The sequence below is a fragment of the Mobula hypostoma genome, chromosome 4 (genome assembly GCF_963921235.1).
Source record: "Mobula hypostoma chromosome 4, sMobHyp1.1, whole genome shotgun sequence".
In the NCBI taxonomy this organism is placed as follows: Eukaryota; Metazoa; Chordata; class Chondrichthyes; order Myliobatiformes; family Myliobatidae; genus Mobula; species Mobula hypostoma.
Genome location: NC_086100.1, coordinates 7,969,930 through 7,997,870, shown reverse-complemented (window position 1 = coordinate 7,997,870; position 27,941 = coordinate 7,969,930). Strand labels below are relative to the sequence as shown.

Sequence of the window (27,941 nt, the reverse complement as noted above, 5' to 3'; positions counted from 1 at the left end):
CTGCAGGCTAGCGGAGAGCAGGAGTACCTTACACCTCCTTTGTAGAGACGTATCTCCTCCCCGCCACCTTCATGTAGTATGATGGATAATGACTGTACACTGAATGTGTAATGTGCCGTATCACTAATATTCTATTATTTCTGCTTTCAGGACAGCCTGTTTTGTGTTGCTGCTGCCTTTGGCTGCTACCACTATTAGGAAACCAAGGACATAATCAGAGCTGGTGCAAACCTTTCTGCATGAAAATATTATTTTTATTCATCTGTAAAATAATGTACCATAAATAAAGGAATATAGAGTGACTGTGTTCAGAGGAGTGCTCCTGGAGATGTTGGGTTCGATTGTACTGGAATCAGACCGATCTCTGAATCATAATATAGAAGAGAGAAAAAATAAATAAATCAATTATAGTATACGTACATTGAATAGATTAAAAATCGTGCAAAAAACAGAACTGAGGTAGTGTTCAAGGGCTCAATGTCCATTTAGGAATCAGATGGCAGAGGAAGAAGCTGTCGCCTTGTAGCACTCACATCGACAGTGATGAAATGCTTTGAGAGGTTGATTATGACACACTCAGCGATTCAGGAACAGCTTCTTCCCCTCTGCCATCTGATTCCTAAATGGACTTACTACCTCACTTTTTTTAATATGCAGTATTTCTGTTTTTGCACATTTTAAAATAATCTATTCAATATATGTAATTGATTTACTTGTTTATTTATCATTTTTTTATTTATTATTATTTTTTCCCTCTCTGCTAGGTTATGTATTGCATTGAACTGCTGCTGCTAAGTTAACAAATTTCACGTCAAAAGCTGGTGATAATAATCCTGATTCTGATTCCTGAATCGCTGTGTGTGTGCCTTCAGGCTTCTGTACCTCCTACCTGATGGTAACAGTGAGAAAAGGGCATGCCCTGGGGGCTGGAGGTCCTTAATAATGGATGCTGCCTTTCTGAGACACCGCTCACTAAAGATGTCCTGGGTACTTTGTAGGCTAGTGCTCAAGATGGAGCTGACTAAGTTTACAACCCTCTGCAGCTTCTTTCAGTCCTGTGCAGTAGCCCCCCCATACCAGATAGTGATGCAGCTTGTCAGAATGCTCTCCACAGTACAACTATAAAACTTTTTGAGTGTATTTGTTGAAAAATGAAACTTCTTCAAACTCTTAATAAAGTATAGTCGCTGTCTTGCCTTCTTTATAACTGTACTAATATATCGGGACCAGGTTAGATCCTCAGAGGTCTTGACACCCAGGAACTTGAAACTGCTCACTCTCTCCACTTCTGATCCCTCTGTGAGGATTGGTATGTGTCCTTTGTCTTACCCTTCCTGAAGTCCACAATCAGGTTTATTATCACTGAAGCATGTTGTTTTGCAGTTGCAGTACAGTGCAATACTTTAAAAAAATTACTATAAGTTACAATAACAAAGATAAAAAATAATTATTGTCCATTCAGAAATCTGATGGTGGAGGGAGAAGCTGTTCCTGAAACATTGAGTGTGTGTCTCCAGGATGCTCTACCTCCTCCCTGATGGTAGCAACGAGGAGTGGCAGCATGGTAGTGTAGTGGTTAGCACAACGCTTGACAGTACCAGTGACCTGGGTTCAATTCCCACCACTGCTTGTAAGGAGTTTGTACGTTCTCCCCGTGACAGTGTGGTTTCCTCCGGGTGCTTTAGTTTCTTCCCATGGTCAAAACATGCCAGTTAGTAACTTTATTGGTGAGACCCGACGCAGACTGGGAGACCGCTATGCTGAACATCCACGCTCTGTCCGCCAGAGAAAGCAGGATCTCCCAGTGGCCACACATTTTAATTCCACATCCCATTCCCATTCTGACATGTCTATCCACGGCCTCCTCTACTGTAAAGATGAAGCCACACTCAGGTTGGAGGAACAACACCTTATATTCCATCTGGGTAGCCTCCAACCTGATGGCATGAACATTGACTTCTCTAACTTCCGCTAGGCCCCACCTCCCCCTCGTACCCGATCTGTTACTCATTTTTATGCACACATTCTTTCTCTCACTCTCCTTTTTCTCCCTCTGTCCCTCTGAATATACCTCTTGCCCATCCTCTGGGTCACCCCCCCCCTTGTCTTTCTTCCCGGACCTCCTGTCCCATGATCCTCTCGTATCCCCTTTTGCCTATCACCTGTCCAGCTCTCGGCTCTATCCCTCCCCCTCCTGTCTTCTCCTATCATTTTGCATCTCCCCCTCCCCCTCCAGCTTTCAAATCCCTTACTCACTCTTCCTTCAGTTAGTCCTGATGAAGGGTCTCGGCCTGAAACGTCGACTGCGCCTCTTCCTATAGATGCTGCTTGGCCTGCTGCGTTCACCAGCAACTTTGATGTATGTTGCTTGAATTTCCAGCATCTGCAGAATTCCTGTTGTTTGCAGTTAGTAACTTAATTGGTCATTGCAAATTGTCCATTTATTAGGGAATTGCCGGGCGGCTTGGCCGGAAGTGCCGGAAGGACCTATTTCACAAGCGGCCCGACTCGAAGGGCCTTAAGTACCTATTTTGCAAACACGAGGAAACCTGCAGATGCTGGGAATTCAGGGAACACACACAAAATGCTGGTGGAACGCAGCAGCTATTGGATGAAGTACAGTTGACATATCGGGCCGAGACCCTTTGGCAGGATGAAAGGTCTCGGCCCAAAACATCGACTGTACCTCTTCCAATAGATGCTATCTGGCCTGCTGCGTTCCACCAGCATTTTGGGTGTGTTGCCTATTTTGCAAGCGACCTGGTTCAAAGGGTTGGAAGGACCTATTTTGCAAGCAGCCCAGCTTGAAGGGCCGGAAGGACCTATTTCACGGGCGGCCCAGCTCAAAGGGCTGTATTTCATGCCATATGTCAATACAATAAAATATTAAACAATATTAAAGAAGGCATGTCCTGACTGGTTGTGGTTCTTAACGATGCATGCCGCCTTTTTGAGGCTTTGCCTATTGAAGATGGTTGGAGAGGCTGGTGCCCATGAGAGAGACGACTAAGTTTACAACCCTCTGTAGCTCTTTCCGATTCTATGCAGTGGCCCCTCCGTACCAGACGGTGATGCAACCAGTCAGAATGCTCTTCACGGTACATCTGGAGAAATTTGCCTGAGTCCTTGGTGACGTACCAAATCTCCTCAAATTCCTGATGACATATAGCCACTGTCGTGCCTCCTTTGTAATTGCATCAATATGTTAAGCCCAGAATAGATCCGAATCTTAAGAAGCAGATGACCGTCTTCAGTGCTGAACCCACCCTGTGGTTCTGTGGAGGAGGAGGTCAGACAGAGATCTGGTTTGCTTTGGCTGTTTCTCTCTCTGATCTCCCACTTTGAAGCCTGGCCAGATCAGTGTCGCCGTTCTACCAGAAGGTCCCTTTGTGTTTACAAAATGACATGTCATTATTTTCTGAGTCAGATTTACCATTTACTTTCTGCCCACTCATGCTGGGAATAGAAGGAGAGGCTGTTTGAAGTTCTGGGTCTGAATATATTTCGGTCACCACAAAAGGTCAGTCTTGTGATCAGGAAATTCTTCATGCATAATGTCTCAAAAGACTTCCTTGTACAACAAATTGCTATAAAGGACAGTTGATTAAGCCCTAGTTCACAAATTAAAAGTTGCTTCTTTTTATGTTCAAATACCTCACTTCCATGTTTTATCATTGGCAATTATTGCAGTATTTTTAAAAGGTTAAAAAGTGCAAATTAGTTTATAAAAACTTAAATATTAGCTTTATTTGTCACATGTACATTGAAACATACAGTGGAATGCATCGTTTGTGTTAACGACCAACACAGTCCAAGGATGTGCTGGAGGCAGCCTGCCAGTGTCACCACAATGCCAGCACCAACATAGCATGTCCACAGCTTGCTAACCCTAACCCGTACGCCCTTGGATTGTGGGATGAAACTGAAGGGGCAGGTAGTTTAGAGGAAGCAGAGAGGCTACAGAGGATTTAGACAGATTAGGAGAATGGGCAAAGAAGTGGCAGATGGAATACAGTGTTGGGAAGTGTATGGTCACACGAGCTGGTAGAAGAAATAAAAGGGTTGACTTTTTTAATGGAGTGAAAATACGAAAAACTGAAGCGCAGGATTCTGTAAAGGTTAATTTGCAGATTCAGCTTGAGGCTGCGGTGAGGAAGGCAACTGCAATGTTAGCATTAACTTCACGAGGATTAGAATATAAAACCAGGAATGTAATGTTGAGACTTTGCAGCATTGTGAGCAGTTTTGGGCCCTTAGAAAGGATGTACTGAAACTGGAGAGGGTTCAAAGGAGGTTCACAAAAATGATTCCAGAATTGAGTGGCTTGTCATATGAAAAGCATCTGATCGTTCTGGGCCTGTATTCATTAGAATTCAGGTGTGACATCATTGAAACCTATCGAATGGTGAAAGGCCTTGATAAGAGTGGATGTGTCAGAGTCACACTTTACTGATCCCGGGGGAAATTGGTTTTCGTTACAGTTGCACCATAAATAATAAATAGTAATAGAACCATAAATAGTTAAATAGTAATATGTAAATTATGCCAGTAAATTATGAAATAAGTCCAGGACCAGCCTATTGTCTCAGGGTGTCTGACCCTCCAAGGGACTAGTTGTAAAGTTTGATGGCCACAGGCAGGAATGACTTCCTATGACGCTCTGTGTTGCATCTCGGTGGAATGAGTCTCTGGCTGAATGTACTCCTGTGCCCAACCAGTACATTATGTAGTGGATGGGGGACCTTGACCAAGATGGCATGCAACTTAGACAGCATCCTCTTTTCAGACACCACCATCAGAGAGTCCAGTTCCATCCCCACAATTTCTTTAGCCAGAGAGTGAATCTGTGCAATACTTTGCCACAGGCAGCTGTGGAGGCCAAGTCCTTATGTATATTTAAGGGAGAGGATAATAGGTTCTTGCTTGGTAAGGGTATGAAGGGATACGGGGAGAAGGCAGGAGACTGGGGCTGAGAGGAAAATTGGATCAGCTATGATAAAATGGCGGAGTGGACTCTATGGGCCAAATGGCCTAATTCTGCTCCTATATCTTATGGTAATAAAAGAGGTGACACAATAGCCAATTTATATACAGAATGTTGTTTTTTTCAGATGTTGATCAAGTTTATAGGAGAAATGTGTCTTTTGTGTCTATTTTATAGGACAGATGAAACTTTGGTTTGTCTCACCTTAAAGCTGACACTGATGATAGTGCAGTGATAAGCACCTCAGTAATTGCCCTCCGAGATGCAATAATTCTGCTCTTAAATCTCTGAAATGAGGCCTGTTGACTCAGAGACATGAGAGCCAACCTGCTGTACCACAAAACTGACATCACCATTTCAAATTCACTCTATTCCATTTTTTTTTACAATAAATTCGTCACGTTTCTTTTAGTAAGCTGAAAATTGGGGCAGATTCAAGGATTCTGAAATAAAAATATTAGATATATCCGCCAGGTCAGCTAGCTTCGGAGACAGAAGCATTTAATATTTCAGCTCTACAATCTTGCATCCAAATTTACAAGTGACCCACAACGTTACACTGGTGAAAAGTCATCATCACTGTGTTTTTTTTCCTCCAGAGATGCTGCCTGACCTGCTGAGTATTCACCGTACATTTTTGAATTTCTTCAAATACATACCCTGTTGGACACTTTGTCATCCATTTCTCCTTCCTTTGTTTCAAAGTTCCAAAAGGAAATTTATCAACATAGTTGGTATATGTCACAATATATTATCCTGTGATTAATTTTCTTACAGACATTCACAGTAGAACAAAAAAATACAATAGAATCAATGAAAAACTACAACCAACCAACGTGCAAAATAAGATAAACTGTGAAAATAAAAACAATAAATAAATTTTAAAAAACAAATAATGCTGAGATCATGAGTTGTAGAGTCTTTGAAAGTAAGTCCACAGGTCCTGGAATCAGTTCAGTGTTCTGGAGAGTGAAGTTAACCACGCTAGTTCTGGAGTCTGATGGTTGAGGGATAATAACTGTTCCTGACCCGAGGCTCCTGCACCTCCTTCGTGATGGCAGCAGAGAGAAGAAAGCATAGCCTGGCTGGTGGGGTCCTGGAAAATGGGTGCTAGCGCTCCGTGTAGATGTACTCAATGATGGGGAGAGCTTTACCCGACATGAACACGATTTGCCTCTACCATCAGCTCAGGCAGCGCATCCTGGAGCCTGTCTGCAACATGCACGGTTTCAGGTCGTTATTCAATTTCATGCCAATCACCACAAACCCGATGAAAAGCAACGAGCGGCAGACATTTCAGCAGGGAGGGTGGTCGTGGGGCACACACCACCCTGAGCTCCAGAGCGGAACTTGGGAGGGGGAATAGGAACCAATATTCCGGGAAATATATCTCCGCGCTCCTGGCAGTGCCGGTTCCATTTCCGGTCACGTCCGGCCCCCAATTCAGTCCGGGCGTCGAGACAGTGAGGAGTCTCCGCGGCAGAGTGGTGAGTGGCCACGCGGTACTATCCCTCACCTCCTCCCACTGCAGCTCCGCGCTCCGTCTCCCCTCCCCAGGGTCAGGGCTGCACCGTCTCACCATTCCAGACCCTCCTAACCTTCTCAACAACCCCCCCCCCAAGTTTCCACTCGTCACCCCTCTCCCTGATCACCCCGCAATTCCTTTCCTGTTCCCCCTTATCACCCTCCCTCTTCTCCTGATCACCCCTCACTGACACCCTTCCGTCCCCCCGATCACCCCGCAATCCCCCGTACCCCCTGATCACCCCTCACTGACCCTCTCCCGTTCCCCCGATCACCTCACAATCCCTTTCCTGTTTCCCCGATCACCCCTCACTGACACCCTTCCGTCCCCCCGATCACCCCGCAATCCCCCGTACCCCCTGATCACCCCTCACTGACCCTCTCCTGTTCCCCTGATCACCCCGCAATCCCTCTCCCGTTCTCCCTGATCACCCCGCAATCCCTCTCCCGTTCTCCCTGATCACCCCTCACTGACCCTCTCCGTTCCCCTGATCACCCCGCAATCCCTCTCCCGTTCCCCCGATCACCCCTCACTGACCCCCTCCCTCCTCCCATTTCCCCTTGATTGCCCCTCACTGATTCCTCCCCCTGCCATTCACACCGATCTCCTCTCACTGACCCTCCAGTTCCCCCAATCACCCTTCACTGACCCCCGTTCCCCCAATAATCCCTCACTGACACCCCCTCCCCTCCTGTTCCCTCTGATCACCCCTCACAGACTACTCCCTCTCTCCATTTTCCCTGAAAACCCCTCACTGATCCCTTCCCCTTCCATTCCCTCTGATCACCCCTCACTAACCCCCATTTGCCCGATCACCTGCCACTGACCCCTTCGTTCCCCCGATTATCCCTCACTGCCCTCCTCCTCCTCCAGTTCCTCCTGATCTACCCTCACTGAGCCCCCATTCCCCATCCTGTTCTCTGACCACCCCTCACTTACCCCTGAATTCCCCTGATCACCCTTCACTTGTCCCCCTTCCTCTTCCCCCTCCTGTTCCCCCTGATAACCCAGCCCTCACTGACCCTTGTTCCCCTCCCCTTACCCCAATCACCTGTCACTGACCCTTCCATTTCCCCTTATCACCCCTCCCTGAATATTCCCTCCATTCCCCTAATCACTCCTCTCTGACCCCCCTTTCCCACTCCCCACTTCCATCTCATTGACTCTTCCGCCCCCGATCTCCTGTCCCACTTCTGTTGTTTCAATCCGCTTTCCGCTGTCTGCCTCCATCTCCCTTTTCCCTGAAGCTGTCAGTCTGAGTGGAATAGTGCCACACTTGTCTGGTGAGAGTTGCTCTGCTGACTGGAGCCTAGCTAGTGTCGCAGTTAGCTTGGCACAATTGCAGCTTTGCGTGTTGGAGTTGAAAGTTCAGCGTTGACGCTGTCTGTAAGGAGTTTGTGTGTACTTCACGTGACAACATGAGTTTTTTGGGTGCTCCGCTTTCCTCCCACAGTCTAAGGATGTACGTGTTGGTAGATTACTTGTTTGTTATAAATCGTTGTGCGATTAGGCTGGGGTTAAATTGTTTGGTTATTGAGCATTGTGGCTCTTTGGACCAGAAGGGCCTGATACACACAGTATCTCTAAATAAATGAAATAAAATAAACAGGACAGATGCTGCCTGTTTAGATAGATAGATAGATAGATATACTTCATTGATCCCGAGGGAAACTGGGTTTCGTTACAGCCGCACCAACCAAGAATAGAGCATAAATATAGCAATACAAAAACCACAAACAATCAAACAACAAAATGCAAACTGTGTCAGATGGAAATAAGTCCAGGACCAGCCTATTGGCTCAGGGTGTCTGACCCTCCACAGGAGGAGCTGCAAATTTCGATGGCCACAGGCAGGAACAACCTCCCGTGATGCCCAGTGTTGTATCCCGGTGGAATATGGCCGGGGTCCAACAGCAAAAGGTTCAATATCCGGTCTATAAACGCGTTCCTCGATCATAATATGACCCGGATTGCCCCATCCGTTGTTAACCAGAACAGTAAGCACCCAACTCTTTTACACTTACCGCTCTCAGTGCTGTCAGTTCGAATAGTGTCCCACCCACCACCTTAAGCATTCAGCTCTGTCTCAGTGTGCACTATCTCCCAGCATCTCCCAGCATCTCCCAAACCTGTGACCTCTACCGCTGAGATAAGAACACCATCAACAGGTTTCCCTTCAAATCCAACGCCATATTCCTTTACCAGGACTAAATCCTGGAATTCCTTCTTCAATACTAGTAGGATTGCACTTGGGAGTATATCTTGAGCAGTTTTGGGCACCTCGGCTGTGCTGGCACTGGAGAGGGTCCAGATGAGGTTCATGAGAGTGGTTCTTGGAAAGAATGGGTTAACTTATTAGACGCATGTGATGGCTCTGGGTCTCTAGTTTGATGACTGTCGCTGGAGTTTAGAAAAATGAAGGGGGGTGCGGATCCCATTGAATATTGAAAGACCTGGATAGAGTTGATGTAGAAAGGATGTTTCCTGTAGTGGGAGAGTTTTAGACCAGCATCAGAATCACCGGCACACTGAATGTCATGAAATGTGTTAACTGCAGTAGCAACACAATGCTATACGTGATAAATATAGAAAACACTGTTATAGTATGTATATCATATAGTTAAATTAAAATAGTGCAAAAACAGAAATTACGTAAAAAGTAATGAGGTAGTGTTCATGGGTTCAATGTCCATTCAGAAATCAGACGGCAGAGGGGAAGAAGCTGTTCCTGAATCACTGAGGTGTGCCTTCGGGCTTCTGTACCTCCTTCCTGATGGTAAGAATGAGAAGAGGGCAGGTCCTGGGTGATGGGGGTCTTTGATGATGGAAGCTGCTGTCTGAGGCACTGCTCCTTGAAGATGTCTTGGATACTGAGGAGCTGACTAATTTTACAATTCTCTGGAGCTTACTTCGATTCAGAGGGCACAGCCTCAGAATAAAGGGATGTCCATTTAGAACAGAGATAAGGAGTAATTTTTTTAGTCAGCGGGTGATGAATCTGTCGAACTGATTGCCACAGACGGGCTAAGTTATTGGGTATATTTAAAACAGAGGTTAATTGGAGATTAGTCAGAGCGTCAAAGGTTATGGGAAGAAGGCAGGAGAATGCAGTTGAGAGGGATGATTGAATAGCAGAACAGATTCGATGGGTCGAATGGCCTAATTCTGTTCCTTGCTCTTATAGATTGGTCAGTACGTTTTACCACCTTCCAGGAGTGAAGGAGTAAAAACTTGTTCACTACAGCAGCCTTTCTCGGGACAGATACCGAATGTGGAACGCCTGTCCCTGTGACATCATGAATCGTAACAATCATCAGCCTTTTTGTTCATGAGCTCACAGGGTTGGGGGGGTCGGGGGGTTACTGAAATTCAATGGAAGGGCCTTAATCAGATCTTTAGTGTGGAAGTGACGGTCTGCTGTACTCGCTGTCCTGTCTGGCTGACATCTTGACCGAGCTGTGAGTTGATTAGCTTTTGCATATCATCTGTGGGGTTATTGGTACACACATTTGCTGTCCCTTTTGTTAATTAATTCAAGTTTCATTATTCCTTCTTGGTATGTGGGAATTGCAAGGTAAACACTTATAGAACACTACAGCGCAGAACAGGCCCTTCAGCCCACAGCACTGTGTCTTAACACAGAACATAGAAATCTACAGCACAGTACAGGCCCTTTGGCCCACAGTGTTGTGCCGACCATGTAACCTACTCTAGAAACTGCCTAGAATTTCCCTAGCGCATAGCCTCTATTTTTCTAAGCTCCATCTGCTCATCTAATAGGATCTTAAAAGACCCTGTTGTATCCACCTCCACCACTGTCACTGGCAGTGCATTCCACTCACCCACCACTCCCTGTGTGAAAAACTTACCCCTGACATCCCCTTGTACCTACTTCCAAGCACCTTAAAATTATGCCCTCTTGTGTTAGCCATTTCAGCCCTGGGAAAAAGCCTCTGACTATCCACACGATCAATGCCTCTCATCATCTTATACGCCTCTATCAGGTCACCTCTCTTCCTCCGTCGCTCCAAAGGGAAAAGGCCAAGTTCACTCAACCTATTCTCATAAGGTATGCCCTCCAATCCAGGCAACATCCTTGTAAATCTTCTGTGTACTCTTGCTACAGTATCCATATCCTTCCTGTTATGAGGTGACCAGAACTGACCACAGTATTCCAAATGGTGTCTGACTAAGGTCTTATAAAGCTGTAACATCACTGCACGGCTCTTGAACTCAATTCCATGGTTTATGAAGGCCAACACGCCATATGCCTTTTTAACAATACTGTCAACCTGCGCAGCAGCTTTGAGTGTCCTGTGGACATGGACTCCAAGATCTCACTGATCCTCCACACTGCCAAGAGTCTTACCATTAATATTATATTCTGTCTTCAAATTTGACCTACTAAAATGAACCATTTCACGCTTATGTGATTTGAACATCATGTGCCACTTCTCAGCCCAGTTCTGCATCCTTTCGATGTTGTGGTGTAACCTCTGACCACCCTTCAAACTATCCACAACACTTTTATGTCATCAGCAAACTTACTAACCCACCAATCTACTTCTTCATCCAGGTCATTTTTAAAAATCATAAAGAGGAGGGATCCCAAAACAGATCTCTGCGAAAACACAACTGGGCATCGTCCTCCATGCAGAATACGAACCATCCACAACCACCCTTTAAAGACCTTCTGTGGACAAGCCAATTCTGGATCCACAAAGCAAGGTCTCCTTGGATCCCATGCCTCAATACTTTCTGAATGAGCCTCGCATGGGGAACCTTATCAAATGCCTTACTGAAATCCACTGCTCTACCTTCATCAATCAGGCTTGTAAGGTACAATCTGCCCTTAGTCAAAGCCATGCTGACTACCCCTAATCAGATTATGTCTCTCCAAATGCACATAAGTCCTCCCTCTCAGGATCTTCTCCAACAACCTGCCCCTACTGAAGTAAGACTCACTGGTCGATAATTTCCTGGGTAATCTCTACTCCCTTTCTTGAACAAGGGAACAACGTTTGCAACCTTCAAGTCCTCTCGTACTTCTCCCATCAATGTTGATGATGGAAAGATCATCGCCAAAGGCTTAGCAATCTCCTCCCTCACTTCTCTCAGTAGCTTGGGGTATATCTCGCCCAGTCCCGGCGACTTATTAGTACTTATTAGTACCTTTCAAAAGCTCCAGCACATCCTCTTTCTTAATGTCTATACACTCAAACATTTCAATCTGCTGTAAGTCATCCCTACAACTGCCAAGTTCCTTTTCACTGGCGAATACTGAAACGACATAGTCATTACATACCTCTGCTGGCTCCATCCACACGTTTCCAATCATGCTTCTGATTAGTCCTATTCTCACACGGCTCATCCTCTTGCTCTTCACCTACCTATAGAAAGCCTTGGGGCTTTCCTTAATCCTGCTCACCAAGGCCTTCTCATTATCCCTCTGACTCTCATAATTTTATTCTTGAACTCCTTCCTGGCAAACTTGTAATTTTTTAGAACTCTAAGAGTACCTAGTTTCTTGAATCTTTCATAAGCTTTTCTCTTCTTCTTAACTAGATTTTCCACATCCTCTGTACCCCATGGTTCTTTTACCCTATCATCCATTTCTTGCCTCAATGGAACACACCTATGCAGAACGCCATGCAAATGTTGCCTGAGCATTTGCCACATTTCTGCCATGCATTTCCCTGAGAACATCTGCTCCCAATTTATGTTCATCATTTCCTGCCTAATAGCAGTAGTAGGGATAGTCCGGGTAATTATAGACCAGTGAGACTTACGCCTGTGGTGGGAAAGCTGTTGGAAAAGATTCTTAGAGATAGGATCTATGGGCATTTAGAGAATCATGGTCTGATCAGGGACAGTCAGCATGGCTTTGTGAAGGGCAGATCGTGTCTAACAAGCCTGATAGAGTTCTTTGAGGAGGTGACCAGGCATATAGATGAGGGTAGTGCAGTGGATGTGATCTACATGGATTTTAGTAAGGCATTTGACAAGGTTCCACACGGTAAGCTTATTCAGAAAGTTAGAAGGCATGGGATCCAGGGAAGTTTGGCCAGGTGGATTCAGAATTGGCTTGCCTGCAGAAGGCAGAGGGTGGTGGTGGAGAGAGTACATTCAGATTGGAGGATTGTGACTAGTGGTGCCCCACAAGGATCTGTTCTGGGACCTCTACTTTTCGTGATTTTTATTAATGACCTGGATGTGGGGGTAGAAGGGTGGGTTGGCAAGTTTGCAGACGACACAAAGGTTGGTGGTGTTGTAGATAGTGTAGAGGATTGTCAAAGATTGCAGGGAGACATGTCCTTCTCGAACCATCTTAAGCCCAGCACACTGCACAGCCATTCCCTCCCCTGAGACATCCAAGTCTGTGTAATGGCCACAACATCAAAATTCCACGTATTGATCCACGATCTAAGTTCATCCGCCTTGCTTATGATACACCTTGCATTAAAATAGACAACTCTCAAACCATCTGGCTGAATGCTTCTTTGCTCTATCATCTGCCTATCCTTCCTCACAAACTCCCTACAAGCTGTCACTACTTGTGTGCCAACCGCCCCGTCCTCTGCCTCTTCACTTCTGTTCCCAGCCCCCTGCAAATCTAGTTTAAACCGTCCCCAATAACATAAGCAAAGCTCCCTCCCGGGATATTGGTTCTCCTGTAGCTCAGGTGAAACCCGTCCCATTTATACAGGTCACTCCTTCTCCAGAAAACGTATCAATGATCCAAGAACTTGAAACGCTGCCCCCTGCACCATCTCCACAGCCACTCACTCATCTCGCTATCTTCCTGTTCTGACCTTCCCTAGCTCGTTGCACCATGAGTACAATAATCCGAAGATCACCACCTTGGAGATCCAGCTCTTCAGCCTCCTTCCTAACTCCCTAAACTTACCGCGCAGGACCTCCCTCTCCTGCCTATGTCATTGATACCAACATGTTCCACAACCTCCGGCTACCTACCCTCCCCTTCAGGAATATTCTGTAACTGCTCAGAGACATTTCAACCTACTCTAACATCTTCCTTCCCACAGAACTGTTCAATTTATTTATAATCCATGTGCCTGTCTAAAAGTCTCCTAAATATCCCTAATGTATCTGCCTCCACCACCACCCCTGTTCCATGCACCCACCACTCTCTGTGTAATAATTGACCTCTGACATCCCCCCCATACTTTCTTCCAATCACCTTAAAATTATGTGAGGGCCTCCACTGGTCAGAGTTGACCATGGATATTGCACCTTAGGTGTCTAGATTAAGAAGCCAGGGCAGTACGATATGGAGAGCAAGCTGTTGCCCATGTTGCAAGCTCCCTGTCCACGCAACCCTAAGAAATGGCAGATACCAATACAGATTGGTACCAGCAGTGTCACGGGAGTTGCCAACAGGCATTGAACTCAATGTAGGACTGCCTTAGGGATTCCAGCTCCAGAGTTTTCCCTCAGGGTTTACTCCTGAAGTCTTCCCCATGAGTGGGTATAGCTGCAAGTCAGCGGAGGTTTGAGCTTTCCTTCTAGATCAGCTGCCAACCACTTGCCCGAAGCGACTGGATTTAAGGCGCCAGTAACCCGCCTTTGCCCCTTTTCATGTCAGTAGAAACACTTCCGCCATGCTTTGCAGCTAAGCCACACGTGAAGGCCACGAGCTGAACTTGGTTGCCAGAGGCTGCTTGAGGCGCACGCCATTGGGAGCATTTAGTAGGTAGTGGGAGCTATCCCCACTATCACCCCTGGCTAAAACAACCTTAAAATAATGCCCTCTCATGTTAACCATTTCCACTGTGGGAAAAAGTCTTGGCTGCGCACTCCATGTCCCTTATCAGCTTGAGCACCTCTATCAAGTCGCTCTTGATCCTTCTTGTTCAAAGAGAAAAGCTCTAGTTCACTCATCCTTTCGTCATAAGACATGGTCTCTAATCCTGTCAGCATCCTGGTAAACCTCTTCGGCATTCTCTCTATAGCTTCCACATCCTTCCTATAATGAAGTGACCAGAACTGAACACAGTTCTAACCAGCTTTATGGAGCTGCAACATTACCTTGTAGGTCCCGAACTCAATCCTCCGACTAATGAAGGCCAACAGGCCACAAGTCTTCTTAACCATCCTATTAACTCGCACGGCAGCTTCTAATCTTCGTAATTTCTCTGTTGATACTTTATTCCGTCGGAAACTGGCTCCCTGCTGTTTAGTTTGTGTCACTATCTGGCGTCACATTGTGCAAGGAGGTGTTGGATGTGTTTTGTGCGAAGGCGGCAGCCAGCATTGTGACATTTATGAAATAAAATCATTACATAGTGTATACAATTTCCCCAGCAGTGACCTGATATTTGTTGACTGTTGGGCTCACGTATGTAAAAATTCCCCACTTAATGAGGGCTTGGAGTTCTGAATTTTTTGTTATTCATTTGAATTTTTTCTCTGTTTTGTGGATGTCTGTAAGAGTAAGAATTTCAGGTTGTATACTGTATAATTCTCTGATATTAAATTGAACCATTTGAACATGAGGGTAACGTAGTGGTTAGCATGACTCTGTTACTGCTTGGGCCGTTTTGGAGTTCAGTTCTGGTGTTGTTCTGTAACGAACTCTGTGGAATACATGGGTTTTCTATGGGTCCTCCAGTTTCCTCCCACAGTCTAACATGGGGAATTATCCCTTGATTAGGTTAGGGTTAATTGGGTTTGTCGGGCTGGCGTGTCTTGAAGGGTCAGAGGGGCTGACCCTGCTCTGTATTGTATTAAACAGACAGGGTCTTCAAGTTCAAATTTATTGTCATTCATCTGTATACATGTACACAGTAAAACGAAACATCAGTCCTCAGGGGCCCATTTCATACAGTCATACACAGTACGTATTCAACCATACACCTGTATACAGTGAAACGAGACATCAATCCTCAGGGGCCAATGTCATATAGTCACACATAGCACATATTCAACCATACTCATGTATATGGCTAAATGAAACATCAATCCTCAGGGGCCCATTTCATGGTCAGTACTTAGTAACACCCCCTTTGGCAAGTATCACGGTTTGTAAATGCTTTCTGTAGCCAGCTAAGAGTCTTTCAATTCTTGTTTGGGGGATTTTCGCCCATTCTTCCTTGCATAAGGCTTCTAGCTCTGTGAGATTCTTGGGCCGTCTTGCATGCACTGCTCTTTTGAGGTCTATCCACAGATTCTCGATGATGTTTAGGTCAGGGGACTGTGAGGGCCACGGCAAAACCTTCAGCTTGTGCCTTTTGAGGTAGTCCATTGCGGATTTTGAGGTGTGTTTAGGTTCATTATCCTGTTGTAGAAGCCATCCTCTTTTTCATCTTCAGCTTTTTTTACACACGGTGTGATGTCTGCTTCCAGAATTTGCTGGTATTTAATTGAATTCATTCTTCCCTCTACCAGTAAATGTTCCCCGTGCCACTGGTTGCAACACAAGCCCAAAGCATGATCGATCCACCCACGTGCTTAACAGTTGGGGAGGTGTTCTTTTCATGAAATTCTGCACCCTTTTTCCTCCAAACATACCTTTGGTCATTGCAGACAAAAAGTTCTATTTTAACTTAATCAGTCCACAGGACTTGTTTCGAAGGGTCTCGGCCTGAAACGTCGACTGCGCCTCTTCCAATAGATGCTGCTTGGCCTGCTGCGTTCACCAGCAACTTTGATGTGTGTAGCTTGTTTAGATGTTCCTTTGCAAACTCCTGATGCTGAATTTTGTGGTGAGGACGCAGGAAATGTTTTCTTCTGATGACTCTTCCATGAAGGTCTTATTTGTGCAGATGTCACTGCACAGTAGAACAGTGCACCACCACTCCAGAGTCTGCTAAATCTTCCTGAAGGTCTTTTGCAGTCAAACAGGGGTTTTGATTTATCTTTCTAGCAATCCTTCGAGCAGTTCTCTTGGAAAGTTTTCTTGGTCTTCCAGACCTCAACTTGACCTCCACCGTTCCTGTTAACTGCCTTTTCTTAATAACATTACCAACTGAAGAAACAGCTACCTGAAAACACTTGCTATCTTCTTATAGCCTTCTCCTGCTTTGTGGGCATGATTTATTTTAATTTTCAGAGTGCTAGGCAGCTGCTTAGAGGAGCCCATGGCTGCTGATTGTTGGGAGAAGGTTTCTGTCTGTCTGTACCTTGTTTTACGGCAGTTGGCATCCAGCTTAATGGTGCATTACCACCACCCTCTGCTCCGGAATGTGCACTAGACATATATTCTAAATCCCTTCACCCAGTCGCGTGCGCACGCACACACGCACCTACACTTTATCCTCCCATCTTTGACCATCCTAGTACCCTATTCCTGTTTATCCGTCACATCCTATAAGGAGCCCCTGTACCCCTGTACCCCTTAAAAACGCTAAAAATACCCCGACGTGCTCTCTCACCCATGCCCAGCAACCCTTTTAATGTGAATTCCTGCACCCCCAACTCCCTTAATTTAATTCTCATCATCTCTCTCTGTATCCCATACTTCCTGCAACACAAAACTACATCTTCTACTGACTCCTCTTCCTGACATTCCTCACACAATCCTGTCTGGTGTTTCCTTATCATTTTCAGTGTTTTGTTTAATGCACAGTGCCCCAGCCTTAACCTAGTTCACACAGTTTCCTCTCTTCTGTTTCCATTACCTACCCTAGTACCTGTAACACTCTTTGTATTTGATATAAATGCCTCCCTTTCCCCTCCCTGTCCCATCTTTCTTGCCACATTCAGTTGACTTTTTCCCAGATTACACATTTAACCTCTGCTTTACTGATACTAATGTGCATTTCCACATTTTCTTTCTTTAACACCCTCTTTGCCAACTCATCCACCCTCTCATTCCCCTTCACCCCTACATGTGCTGGATCCCGGGAGAAGGTTTGAGGAGTCAGAGTATTTATAAAGCTTTGAAATTTGCATCACCTGGCCTTTCCTAATGATGACTGGGAACAAGCCATAGCCCTAACAAGCTAATTAAAGTCTGAGACCTCAGTAAAAGTTATCTGAGAACTCAAATCTCTTGGGGTGCTCAAAGTTTTTCATGGTGCTCCTTTCCTTTTTTTTCCCTCTAAAATTGTACAAAACAAAACTAATCTTGCTTAAAATGTTGAAAAGAATGTTTCATCTTTAACTTTATGACTTTTGGAGATCAGTTCATCTTCTACCCACTTAACTATTCACAGTAACAGAAATTTTGACCAGGGTGCCCAAACTTTTGCATGCCACTGTATATAACTCAGGTGCCCATGAGTTTTGTACATTACTGTATTTGTCAATGTGGAGCGGAGAGTGAGTTTGTAAATCCGATAAAAACAAAGGGTGTTGGGAGTGGTGAGGGTGGAGTGCCATGGGAGGGGTGTGGGGCAGGTGTCAGAGAAGGTATGCTTGGGGGCAGGGAATGGCATCGGTGTGACACACCCAGCCCTGAGACTCCAGGCAAGGTCATTATTGATTCCAAGCTATTGATTTATTGATCATTCCGGAATGTCTCTCTGTGCTTCCCACTCCTTCCCCTCTCCCTACCCCTTTTCCCTTCCCCCTGTCGCCATTCCACTTCAGCCTGTGGAGGCCCATATCAGAATCACTCACATATGTCAGGAAATTTGTTCTTGTTTTGTTTGTGGCAGCAGTACAGTGCAATACATAGAGTTACTGCAGTACTGTCCAAAAGCCTTAGGCATCCTAGGTAGGTATATGTGCTTTTAAACGCAAACAACAGGAATTCTGCAGATGCTGGAAATTCAAGCAACACACATAAAAGTTGCTGGTGAACGCTGCAGGCCAGGCAGCATCTCTAGGAAGAGGTGCAGTCGATGTTTCAGGCCGAGATCCTTCGTTAGGGTAGTCCTGACGAAGGGTCTCGGCCTGAAACGTCGACTGCACCTCTTCCTAGAGATGCTGCCTGGCCTGCTGCGTTCACCAGCAACTTTTATGTGTGTTGCAGGTATATGTGCTTAAGAGTTTTATACAGTAATGTACATAGATTGATTGCATGTCCATAAAGTGACACTAGACACAGGAGTGTCTGTACATCAGGTGACTGACAGGAAATGATAAAGTAGTGGTGGTTGGGGGTCTGGAGGGGTGGGTTAGTGGGTGGAGATGTTGATCAGCCTCACTGCTGGGGGAAAGTAACTTTTTTTGAGTCCGGTGGTTCTGGTGTGGACACTATATGATGGGAGAGGGAAAGACAGTCCACGAGCAGAGTAAGTGGGATCCTTCATGATGTTACTGGCCTGGTAGAGATAAAACAGCACATACAGTCACAAAATAATATTACCACAGTCCCTGCGTGACATGGCCTGAAGATTGATGGGTTGTCATGAACTGTGAGGTGCATGTCTATGTGAGACAGTATAATGTTACTGACGCTAACGTAGTAAAACAAGCAGTGGTATAAATACGTGAAACAGCAGCAATAAAAGATGAAAAAGAGACCAGTGCAGGATGAGAGTGTGTCTGTGAGTTGGGGGGAGGGGTGGTGAGGGGCGACAGGGCATTGGGACAGTGTTGTGCTGTAAGGTTTATAAGAGTGAGGTGGGGGGACTTGGGGAGGCAGAGAGAGAGAGAAGGATAACAATCAGAAGGAGCCGACATTTGGATTTCCTTCAACATTCCTCCAACAGCCCACACTCAGTGATTCGGGTGACTGAAATATTGCAGGGAGACTACTAAAGGCTGCAGAAGGGATCTGTTTGTACTGACAGAGACACAAGGGGCAGCAGACACTGGAATCTGGAGCAACAATCAATCTGCTGGAGGAACTCGGCGGCTCAGACGACATCTGTGGAGGGAAATGAAATGCCAATACTCTGCATCAACATCAACATTTATTAGTCAAGGCACTGAGTTCAAAAGTCAGCAAGTTATATTGCAGCTTTATAAACTCTAGTTCAGCCATGTCTGGAGTACTGCACACAGTGCGGGTGCCCCATTATAGGAAGGATGTCGAGGCTTTAGAGAGGTTGCAGAAGAGGTTTAGCTGGAGTAGAGGGTGTTATTAGAGGGAGACTAAGCCCCAAGCCCAATATCAATTGCAGGGCATCTGTCTGCAAGGCCCTTCGAAGGATTGTGGAGGTTGCTGAGATGATCATCGGGATCTCTATTCCATACATCCGAGATATTTATTACAAGCATTGCATACTCAGGGCACTTAGCATTGTCAATCATCCCTCCCATCCATCCAGCAATCTCTCTGGCCCTTGCCATCAGGCAGGAGGTGCCATAGCCGTAAGACAAGGACTGCGCAGATGGGAAAAAGCTTCTTCCCCCAAGCGGTAAGACTACTGGACTCCCTGCCATCACCTGATTCTCATCACGTATGAAGCGCCAGTAGCATTATACTGTTTACTTTTAACTTGTGTCAGTAATTCACCATATTATTTGTTAAATTATTTGTGGTAATATTACTTTATGTGTTGTGTGTGAGTTATATGTACTGTGTTGTGCATCTTGGTCCTGAGGAACGTTGTTTCATTTGGCAGTATACATGTGAATGGTTGAACAACAATAAAACTGAACTTGAACTTGCAAAATCTTGCTTGAGGGATAAACATATCTCTGAACATTAGAACTATCTCCCCTGCTGTTTGAATTGATGCCATTTTATACCTTGAGTAAGCAGACACAGTGGTTCACCATCTCATTCAGAGAGTGCTTTCTGCAACAGAATGCTGTCTCCTTGATGCTGCCATCCTGAGAGTACTAATGGTTTACGTGCTCTAGTTTCTGAATTAGGAATTCAAACCCTTGATCTTTAGAATTGAAATTCAGGAAAACTAGCAGTCTGAGATCTGGTGATGGAAGTCAGAAAGTGACAGACTGCAAACTTTGTTCAAGGTCTTGGTTCTCTCCCTCCACCCCTCCCTGCTGTACATTCATGCATGATGTGTCAGGGTTCCATAAAAGCAGTGCGAGGGTGTGATTGTTCGAACACAATGCCAAGGAAGATCATTTTGTTGTCTGGACGTGCTGTATGAGATCATAAGACCATAAAATATAAACTCCATTCTCCTGCCTTCTCTCCATAACCTTTGATGCCCTGATCAAGAACCTATCAACCTCTGCTTTAAATATACCCATTGACGTGGCTTTCACAGCTGTCTGTGGCAATGAATTCCACAGATTCACCACCTTCTGGCTGTAAAAGTATTCACCCCCTTGGATTTTTTAATGTTTTATAGTTTTACAACATTGAATCACAGTGGATTTAATTTTAATTTGGATTTTTTGATATTGATCAACAGAAAAGGACTCTTGTGTCAAAGTGAAAACATCTCTAGAAAGTGATCGAAATTAATTACAAATATAAAACACAAAATAATTAATTGCTTAAGCATTCACTCCTCTTTAATATGATACACCAAATCATTGGTGCAGCCAATTGGTTTTAGAAGTCACATAATTAGTGAAACGGAGATCTGTTTTTGGAGATCGATGTGCAATCAAGGTGTTTCAATTGATTGCAGTAAAAATAGACCTGTATCTGGAAGGTGTAATTGCCGATGAGTCAGTATCCTGGCAAAAACTACACCATGAAGACAAAAGAACACTCCAAGAACTCTAGAAAAAGGTTACTGAAAAACCTAAGTTAGGAAATGGATACAAGAAAGTTTCCAAGACACTGAATATCTCTTGGAGTACAGTTAAGTCAATCATCAAGAAATGGAAAGAATATGGCACAACTGTAAATCTGCCTAGAGCAGGCCGTCCTCAAAAACTGAGCAACTGTGCAAGAAGGGGACTAGTGAGGGAGGCCACCAAGAGATCTATATCAACTCTGGAGGAGTTACAAGCTTCAGTGGCTGAGATGGGACAGATTGTGCATACAACCGTTGACTGGTTGATTCACCAGCATAGTTCCCTCTAAGCTGTGCGTGCACACACATTTTTCAACCAGCGCACAAAGGAAATTAATGTGCGCACAAAAGGTTAGTTACCTAAAATAATGTAGTAGTTAATAATTATACTTATTGAAAATGATCTTTTAGCAAACTGTTTCTGTTAACTATAGAAACCATAGAAACTACAGCACAGAAACAGGCCCTTTGGCCCTTCTTGGCTGTGCCAAACCATTTTCTGCCTAGTCCCACTGACCTGCACACGGACCATATCCCTCCATACACCTCCCATCCATGTATCTGTCCAATTTATTCTTAAATGTTAAAAAAGAACCCGCATTTACCACCTCGTCTGGCAGCTCATTCCATACTCCTACCACTCTCTGTGTGAAGAAGCCCCTCCCAATGTTCCCTTTAAACTTTTCCCCCCTCATCCTAAACCCATGTCCTCTGGTTTTTTTCTCCCCTTGCCTCAGTGGAAAAAGCCTGCTTGCATTCACTCTGTCTATTCCCATCATAATTTTATATACCTCTATCAAATCTCCCCTCATTCTTCTACGCTCCAGAGAATAAAGTCCTAACCTATTCAACCTTTCTCTGTAACTGAGTTTCTCAAGTCCCGGCAACATCCTTGTAAACCTTCTCTGCACTCTTTCAACCTTATTTATATCCTTCCTGTAATTTGGTGACCAAAACTGAACACAATACTCCAGATTCGGCCTCACCAATGCCTTATACAATCTCATCATAACATTCCAGCTCTTATACTCAATACTTTGATTAATAAAGGCCAATGTACCAAAAGCTCTCTTTACGACCCTATCTACCTGTGACGCCACTTTTAGAGAATTTTGTATCTGTATTCCCAGATCCCTCTGTTCCACTGCACTCCTCAGTGCTTTACCATTAACCCTGTATGTTCTACCTTGGTTTGTCCTTCCAACGTACAATACCTCACACTTGTCAGTATTAAACTCCATCTGCCATTTTTTAGCCCATTTTTCCAGCTGGTCCAAGTCCCTCTGCAGGCTCTGAAAACCTTCCTCACTGTCTACTACACCTCCAATCTTTGTATCATCAGCAAACTTGCTGATCCAATTTACCACATTATCATCCAGATCATTGATATAGATGACAAATAACAATGGACCCAGCACTGATCCCTGTGGCACACCACTAGTCACAGGCCTCCACTCAGAGAAGCAATTCTCTACCACCACTCTCTGGCTTCTTCCATCAAGCCAATGTCTAATCCAATTTACCACCTCTCCATGTATACCTAGCGACTGAATTTTGCTAACTAACCTCCCATGCGGGACCTTGTCAAAGGCCTTACTGAGGTCCATGTAGACAATATCCACTGCCTTCCCTTCATCCACTTTCCTGGTAACCTCCTCGAAAAACTCCAATAGATTGGTCAAACATGACCTACCACGCACAAAGCCATGTTGACTCTCCCTAATAAGTCTGAGTCTATCCAAATGCTTGTAGATTCTGTCTCTTAGTACTCTCTCCAATAACTTACCTACTACCGACGTTAAACTTACTGGCCTAGTTAGTAATTTTTTCAAATACCACAATGCACGTCACTAATTTACGTCACCTCACCTATCCTGTTCCGGTTTGTATGGTTGTGTCACGGCGGCAGCCATGTTTGGCAGACAGTGTTCATATTGTAAAGTTTACAAAGATCTGTTTCAAATCCTGTAGATAGCTTACTAAGTTTTTATTGGAAAAAAATATTGATTCACAATGTCGAATTCAAAAGAAGCGAAGGGCGTGAAGCGCAAAAAAACTGCAAATTTGTTTAAAGTTGAATGGCTTAACAAAATAGTAGAAACTGTTACACCAAAAGCTCATGAGGTCATGAACGTTCAGCTATGAGAAATATTTATGTATATAAATAAAACCAGAGTTATCTGTTTGTATTGTCGTGATGCGAAAGTTGTTGGAGAATTTGCTAGTGGAAAGAAGTGGGATGATGTTTGGAAACTTGACTTTTTGAAGCGTCATTTGGCAAGTAAATCGCATTTGGACGGTGTACAAAAGCTCAGGCAACAGAACCCGTCATTACCCGTTACAGGAGCGCTACACATGTTACGGTTGCGTGCAGATGAGCGAGAGTGAAAACGATCAAACCCAGAGGAGATCAAAGTTGAGGTACAAGAATGGTCAGCTTTTGATTTCTCCGCAATTGCAGATTGTGACTTCACATTTGGCGATGAACAAGTTAATGCCTTATGCCTAAGATATCATGATTTTCTAGCTGAAAATATTGTAATAGTTAGACAGATAATGCTTTCAAGTTTTCCGTGCAAGAAAAATTAAATCCAAACTGATTTCAAACTTTGCTCAAATGGTGGCATTTGTACTTCAAAATGAACAGTTTTGCGACCTTGCACAGTTGATGGACATTGGGGGAACCTTTCTTGCGTCTAGTACGGACTGTGAGCGAGGTTTTAGCCTAATGAATCAACTCAAAAACAAGCTGAGAAACCGTTTAGGTGAGTGTCATTTGGATATGTTAATGAGAATCAAAAACCATCAATTGGATGGAAGTTCTATTAGTCGAGATAGAGTTTACAAAGAATGGGTAAATGCCAAAGACAGGAGAGAGAAAAAATAACTGAGTGACTTAAATATGATAAAAATTAAATATCTCCAACCTGATAGCATGAACATTGACTTCTCTAACTTCCATTAATGCCCCTCTCCCTTTCGTACCCCATCCCTTTATTTATTTATTATTATGGTGATTTTTTTCTTTCCCCTTTTTTTCCTCTTTTTTTCTCCCTCTATCCCTCTCACTATAACTCCTGGCCCATCCTCTGGGCCTCCCCCCGTTCCACAAATCTAATATCTAGATGGAATAACCGTAACAAGTGGATGCTGCACCTATTTGGTTTTGCTTGAACAAATGGACCCAAACTCGATAGTTCCTTCAAATCCCACTTTATTGTTAATACAGAGAAGAAAATAGAGAGTTGCGAGAAATGCTTTATATTGCACACTACCTACACCACTAATAGGAAGAGCTGACTTAAGCAACCCCTCGTGGTCTACACCGCCGAGTATACTTAGCAACGTCTGCGTGGTCCCTGAGGCAGGCGATCGACCGTGGACTGGCTAGGGTGGAGGCCCTTGGTGCCAGTTCAGCTGCTCGGCCCCAAGGTGGGACCCAGGCGAGTGGTCTGCCCAAGAAAGAACTTGCCCACCTTTATAGCTCTATCAGCACCTCCCAGTCCAGCCATAAGGGGCCAAGCATCCAATCCGACACCTACACAACCCCATCTTGGGCCAATTCCAAGTCCTGGTCACATATTAAGCCAACATACGTCCTTCACACCTGCAGATTCCACAATTGGGTGGCTTTCAACAGTCGGCCTCTGCCTCCCAGGGACAATGCATCCTACTAAGCTTGCAATCAAACAATTTTAAAAACATTTTTAGAGACAAGGTAATTGATTGCTTTTACGCAAATCAGCATTTTTAAAAACTTGCTTTCATGTATTGTCATCTGGTATACCAGGGGCATATATATATATATGTAAGGGGGTTTCGTCTTTTATGTTACTGCGGAGGCTAATTCTCCCCTTATTTAGTATCAAGGGTCACTCTGCCCAACAACATAAATTGCTACTTGTTAATGATTTCTTTTCCGTATCCATTTTCATACCCACTCACTCTACCCATACACTATACACTTGCAAACATACACCCCTCCCCAGTTCTTTCTCCCTAGGCCTCCTGTCCCATGATCCTCTCCCTTCTCCAGCCTCGTATCCCTTTTGCCAATCAACTTTCCAGCTCTTAGCTCCATCCCTCCCCCTCCTGTATATCATTTCGGATCCCCCCCCCCTCTCACTTTCAAATCTCTTACTATCTCTTCTTTCAGTTAGTCCTGACGAAGGGTCTCGGCCGGAAACGTCGACTGTACCTCTTCCTAGAGATGCTGCCTGGCCTGCTGCGTTCACCAGCATTTTTTGTGTGTGTGACTTAAATATGTATGTTATTTTGTTGTTATTCTGTGTAGTTTTATGTCAAATATTTTGTAAACCTGCATAAACCGTCCCATGTGTGCATTCAGTGCGCACATACTTTAGTCACAGGAAAAAAATTTGCACAACGTAAGATTTTTGTGCACACTGACAACTAAAAATTAGAGGGAACATTGTTCACCAGTTACAGCAAAGAAAAAGCCAATGTTGAAAAAAACTCACATGAAATCTCAGCTAGAGTTTGCCAGAAGCCATGTGGAAGACTCTGACGTCAGCTGGAAGAAGGTTCTATGGTCTGATGAAACCAAAATCGAGCTCTTTGACATCAGACAAAATGCTACGTTCACCAGCAACCCTGATGTGTGTTGCGTAGACTAAATGCTATGTTTGATGTGAGCCAAACACTGCACATCATCAAAAACACACCATCCCTACCATGAAGCATGGTGGTGGCTGCATCATGCTGTGGGGATGCTTCACTGCAGCAGGCCCTGGAAGGCTTGTGAAGGTAGAGGGTAAAATGAATGCAGCCAAACACAGGGAAATCCTGGAGGAAAACCTGATACAATCAGCAAGGGTACTAAGACTTGGGAGAAGATTTGTTTTCCTTCAAGACAATGACTCCAAGTATAAAGCCAAAACTACTCAGCAATGGCTTAAAATCAACGAAGTTAATGTTCTGGAATGGCCAAGACAGAGGTCACACCTCAGTCCAATTGAGAATTTGTGGCTGGACTTGAAAAGATCTGTTCACTCATGTAATCTGACAGAGCTTGAGCAGTTTTGTAAAGAAGAATGGGGAAAAATTGCAGTGTCCAGATGTGCAAGGCTGATAGAGACCTATCCACACAGACTCAAGGCTGTAATTGCTGCCAAAGGTGCATCTACTAAATACTTGAAAGGGGTGAGTAATTATGCAATCAATTTTTTGTGTTTTATACTTGTAATTAATTTAGATCATTTTGTGGAGATCTGTTTTCACTTTGACATGAAAGAGTCTTTTTCTGTTGATCAGTGTCAAAAAAGCCAAATTAAATCCACTGTGATTCAAATCTGTAAAACAATAAAATGCAAAAATTTAAAAGGGGGTGAATACCTTTTCTAGGTACTGTAGGTTTCAGTGAGATCCTCCCCCCATTCTTCTAAACTCCAGCGAGTACAGGAGTGTGGGCACACATCTTCAAATTGATATGGGACCTCTTATGACAACACCACATAGTTTGTCTGGTTAGCTGCCAACCTGATAACATGAACATATATCTTGCTACCTTCTGGTAATTTCTTTCCCCTTCCCCTTCCCTCTTTTTCTTCCTATTGGCTCCTCTCTTACCCCTTCTTTCTCCTCACCTGCCCATTACTTACCTGATTCTCCCCTCCTTCCCTTTCTCCCATAGTAATTTTCCTCTCATATCAGACTCCTTCGTCTTCAACCTTTCACTTCTTCCACCTATCATCTCCCAACTTCTTACCTTATCCCCCTCCCCTTTCCCCCTCACCAGCCGCCCCCTCACCCAGTCTCACCTGTCAGTTTGTAATCCTTCCCCTCCCCACACCTTCTTATTCTGACTTTTCCCCCTTCCTTCAGTCCTGATGAAGGGTCTCAGCCTGAATTTTCACATCTGTAGTCCCCTTTATAGTTGCTGTCTGACCTGCTGATTTCCTCCAGCATTTTATGTAGGGTAGCGGACTCAGTCAACTTGTAACTGAAGTTTCTGGGAGGTATTTATGTGAAAAGACTTGAATTTCTCAAAATATTCTCATGTGGTTTAGAAAGGAATCATTAATCTTGTGAAGTTGGGATGAATAATGGACAAAGACACCATGGAGAGCTATACTGATTATGTTGACAGGCAGCAGGAGTTTCATTTATTGTCGCAGCTGAAAGGCCGAGCCCTGTACTGGTATTGCTTTATCATCGTCACATGCCCCAAGATGCAGTGAAGACTTGGTCCTGCATCCTGTTCCAGACACCAAGACAGTCAGACTAGGCAAGTACACATCAACCTCCCTGACCGAACACTGGTGTACCGCAGGGATGTGTACTGAGCCCTCTCCTTTATACCTTTCACCCATGACTGTGCCCTTGCCTATGCCACCAACTGCATCATCAAATTTGCAGACGACACCACAGTGATTGGACTAAGTACAAACAACAAAACAGCATACAGAGGGATGGTGCAGAAACTGTCTGAAAGGCGCAATAAGCATAAACCTTTCACTCAACATCAAAAAAAAACCTAAAGACACGATTATTAATTTCAGGAAATCCACTACAGTACTCATAACTGGTGAAGCAGTGGAAAGGGTCTCCAGCTTTAAGTGTTTGGGAGTAAACATCAGAGAAAAGCTCTCTTGCACCACCAAGTAGGAGGGAATGTCAAACAGCACCTATACTACTTTAGGAGTTTAAAGGGAGCAGATTTATCCCAAAAGCTACTGATAAACCTTTCTCGATGTGTAATTGAGGGCATATTGACCTACTGCATGGCAGTATAGTGCTTTAGCCACAAGAAGTTCGACCAGAAAGCACTTCACTGAGTGACCAGCACTGCACAGAACATCACTGGTATGCAACTACCTGATATGGAAGCCATCTGCAA

At 44.5% G+C, this 27,941-nt stretch overlaps 2 protein-coding genes across 6 annotated transcripts in view; both read left to right on the top strand.

Annotated features, from left to right (window-relative positions):
- The window catches only part of LOC134345113 (dynein light chain Tctex-type protein 2B-like), a 68,956-nt gene extending 65,731 nt beyond the window's left edge, over window positions 1-3,225 (top strand). The window contains exon 6 of one of the 3 annotated variants that reach the window (XR_010017604.1): window positions 151-222. Coding sequence is in view for 2 of the 3 variants with exons in the window: in XM_063045287.1 (XP_062901357.1) it covers window positions 151-214 (64 nt within the window). In the remaining variant the exon portion in view is untranslated. Of the gene's footprint in view, window positions 1-150 lie in introns of all 3 variants that reach the window. The other 2 variants (XM_063045287.1, XM_063045286.1) reach the window with 2 other exon arrangements.
- A 3,182-nt stretch (window positions 3,226-6,407) lies between these two features.
- Window positions 6,408-27,941, top strand: part of LOC134345111 (choline-phosphate cytidylyltransferase A-like) — a 108,296-nt gene continuing 86,762 nt past the window's right edge. For 2 of the 3 annotated variants that reach the window (XM_063045280.1, XM_063045282.1), the window contains exon 1: window positions 6,414-6,471. The gene's annotated coding sequence lies outside the window, so the exon portion shown is untranslated. Of the gene's footprint in view, window positions 6,472-27,941 lie in introns of all 3 variants that reach the window. The other variant, XM_063045283.1, reaches the window with a different exon arrangement.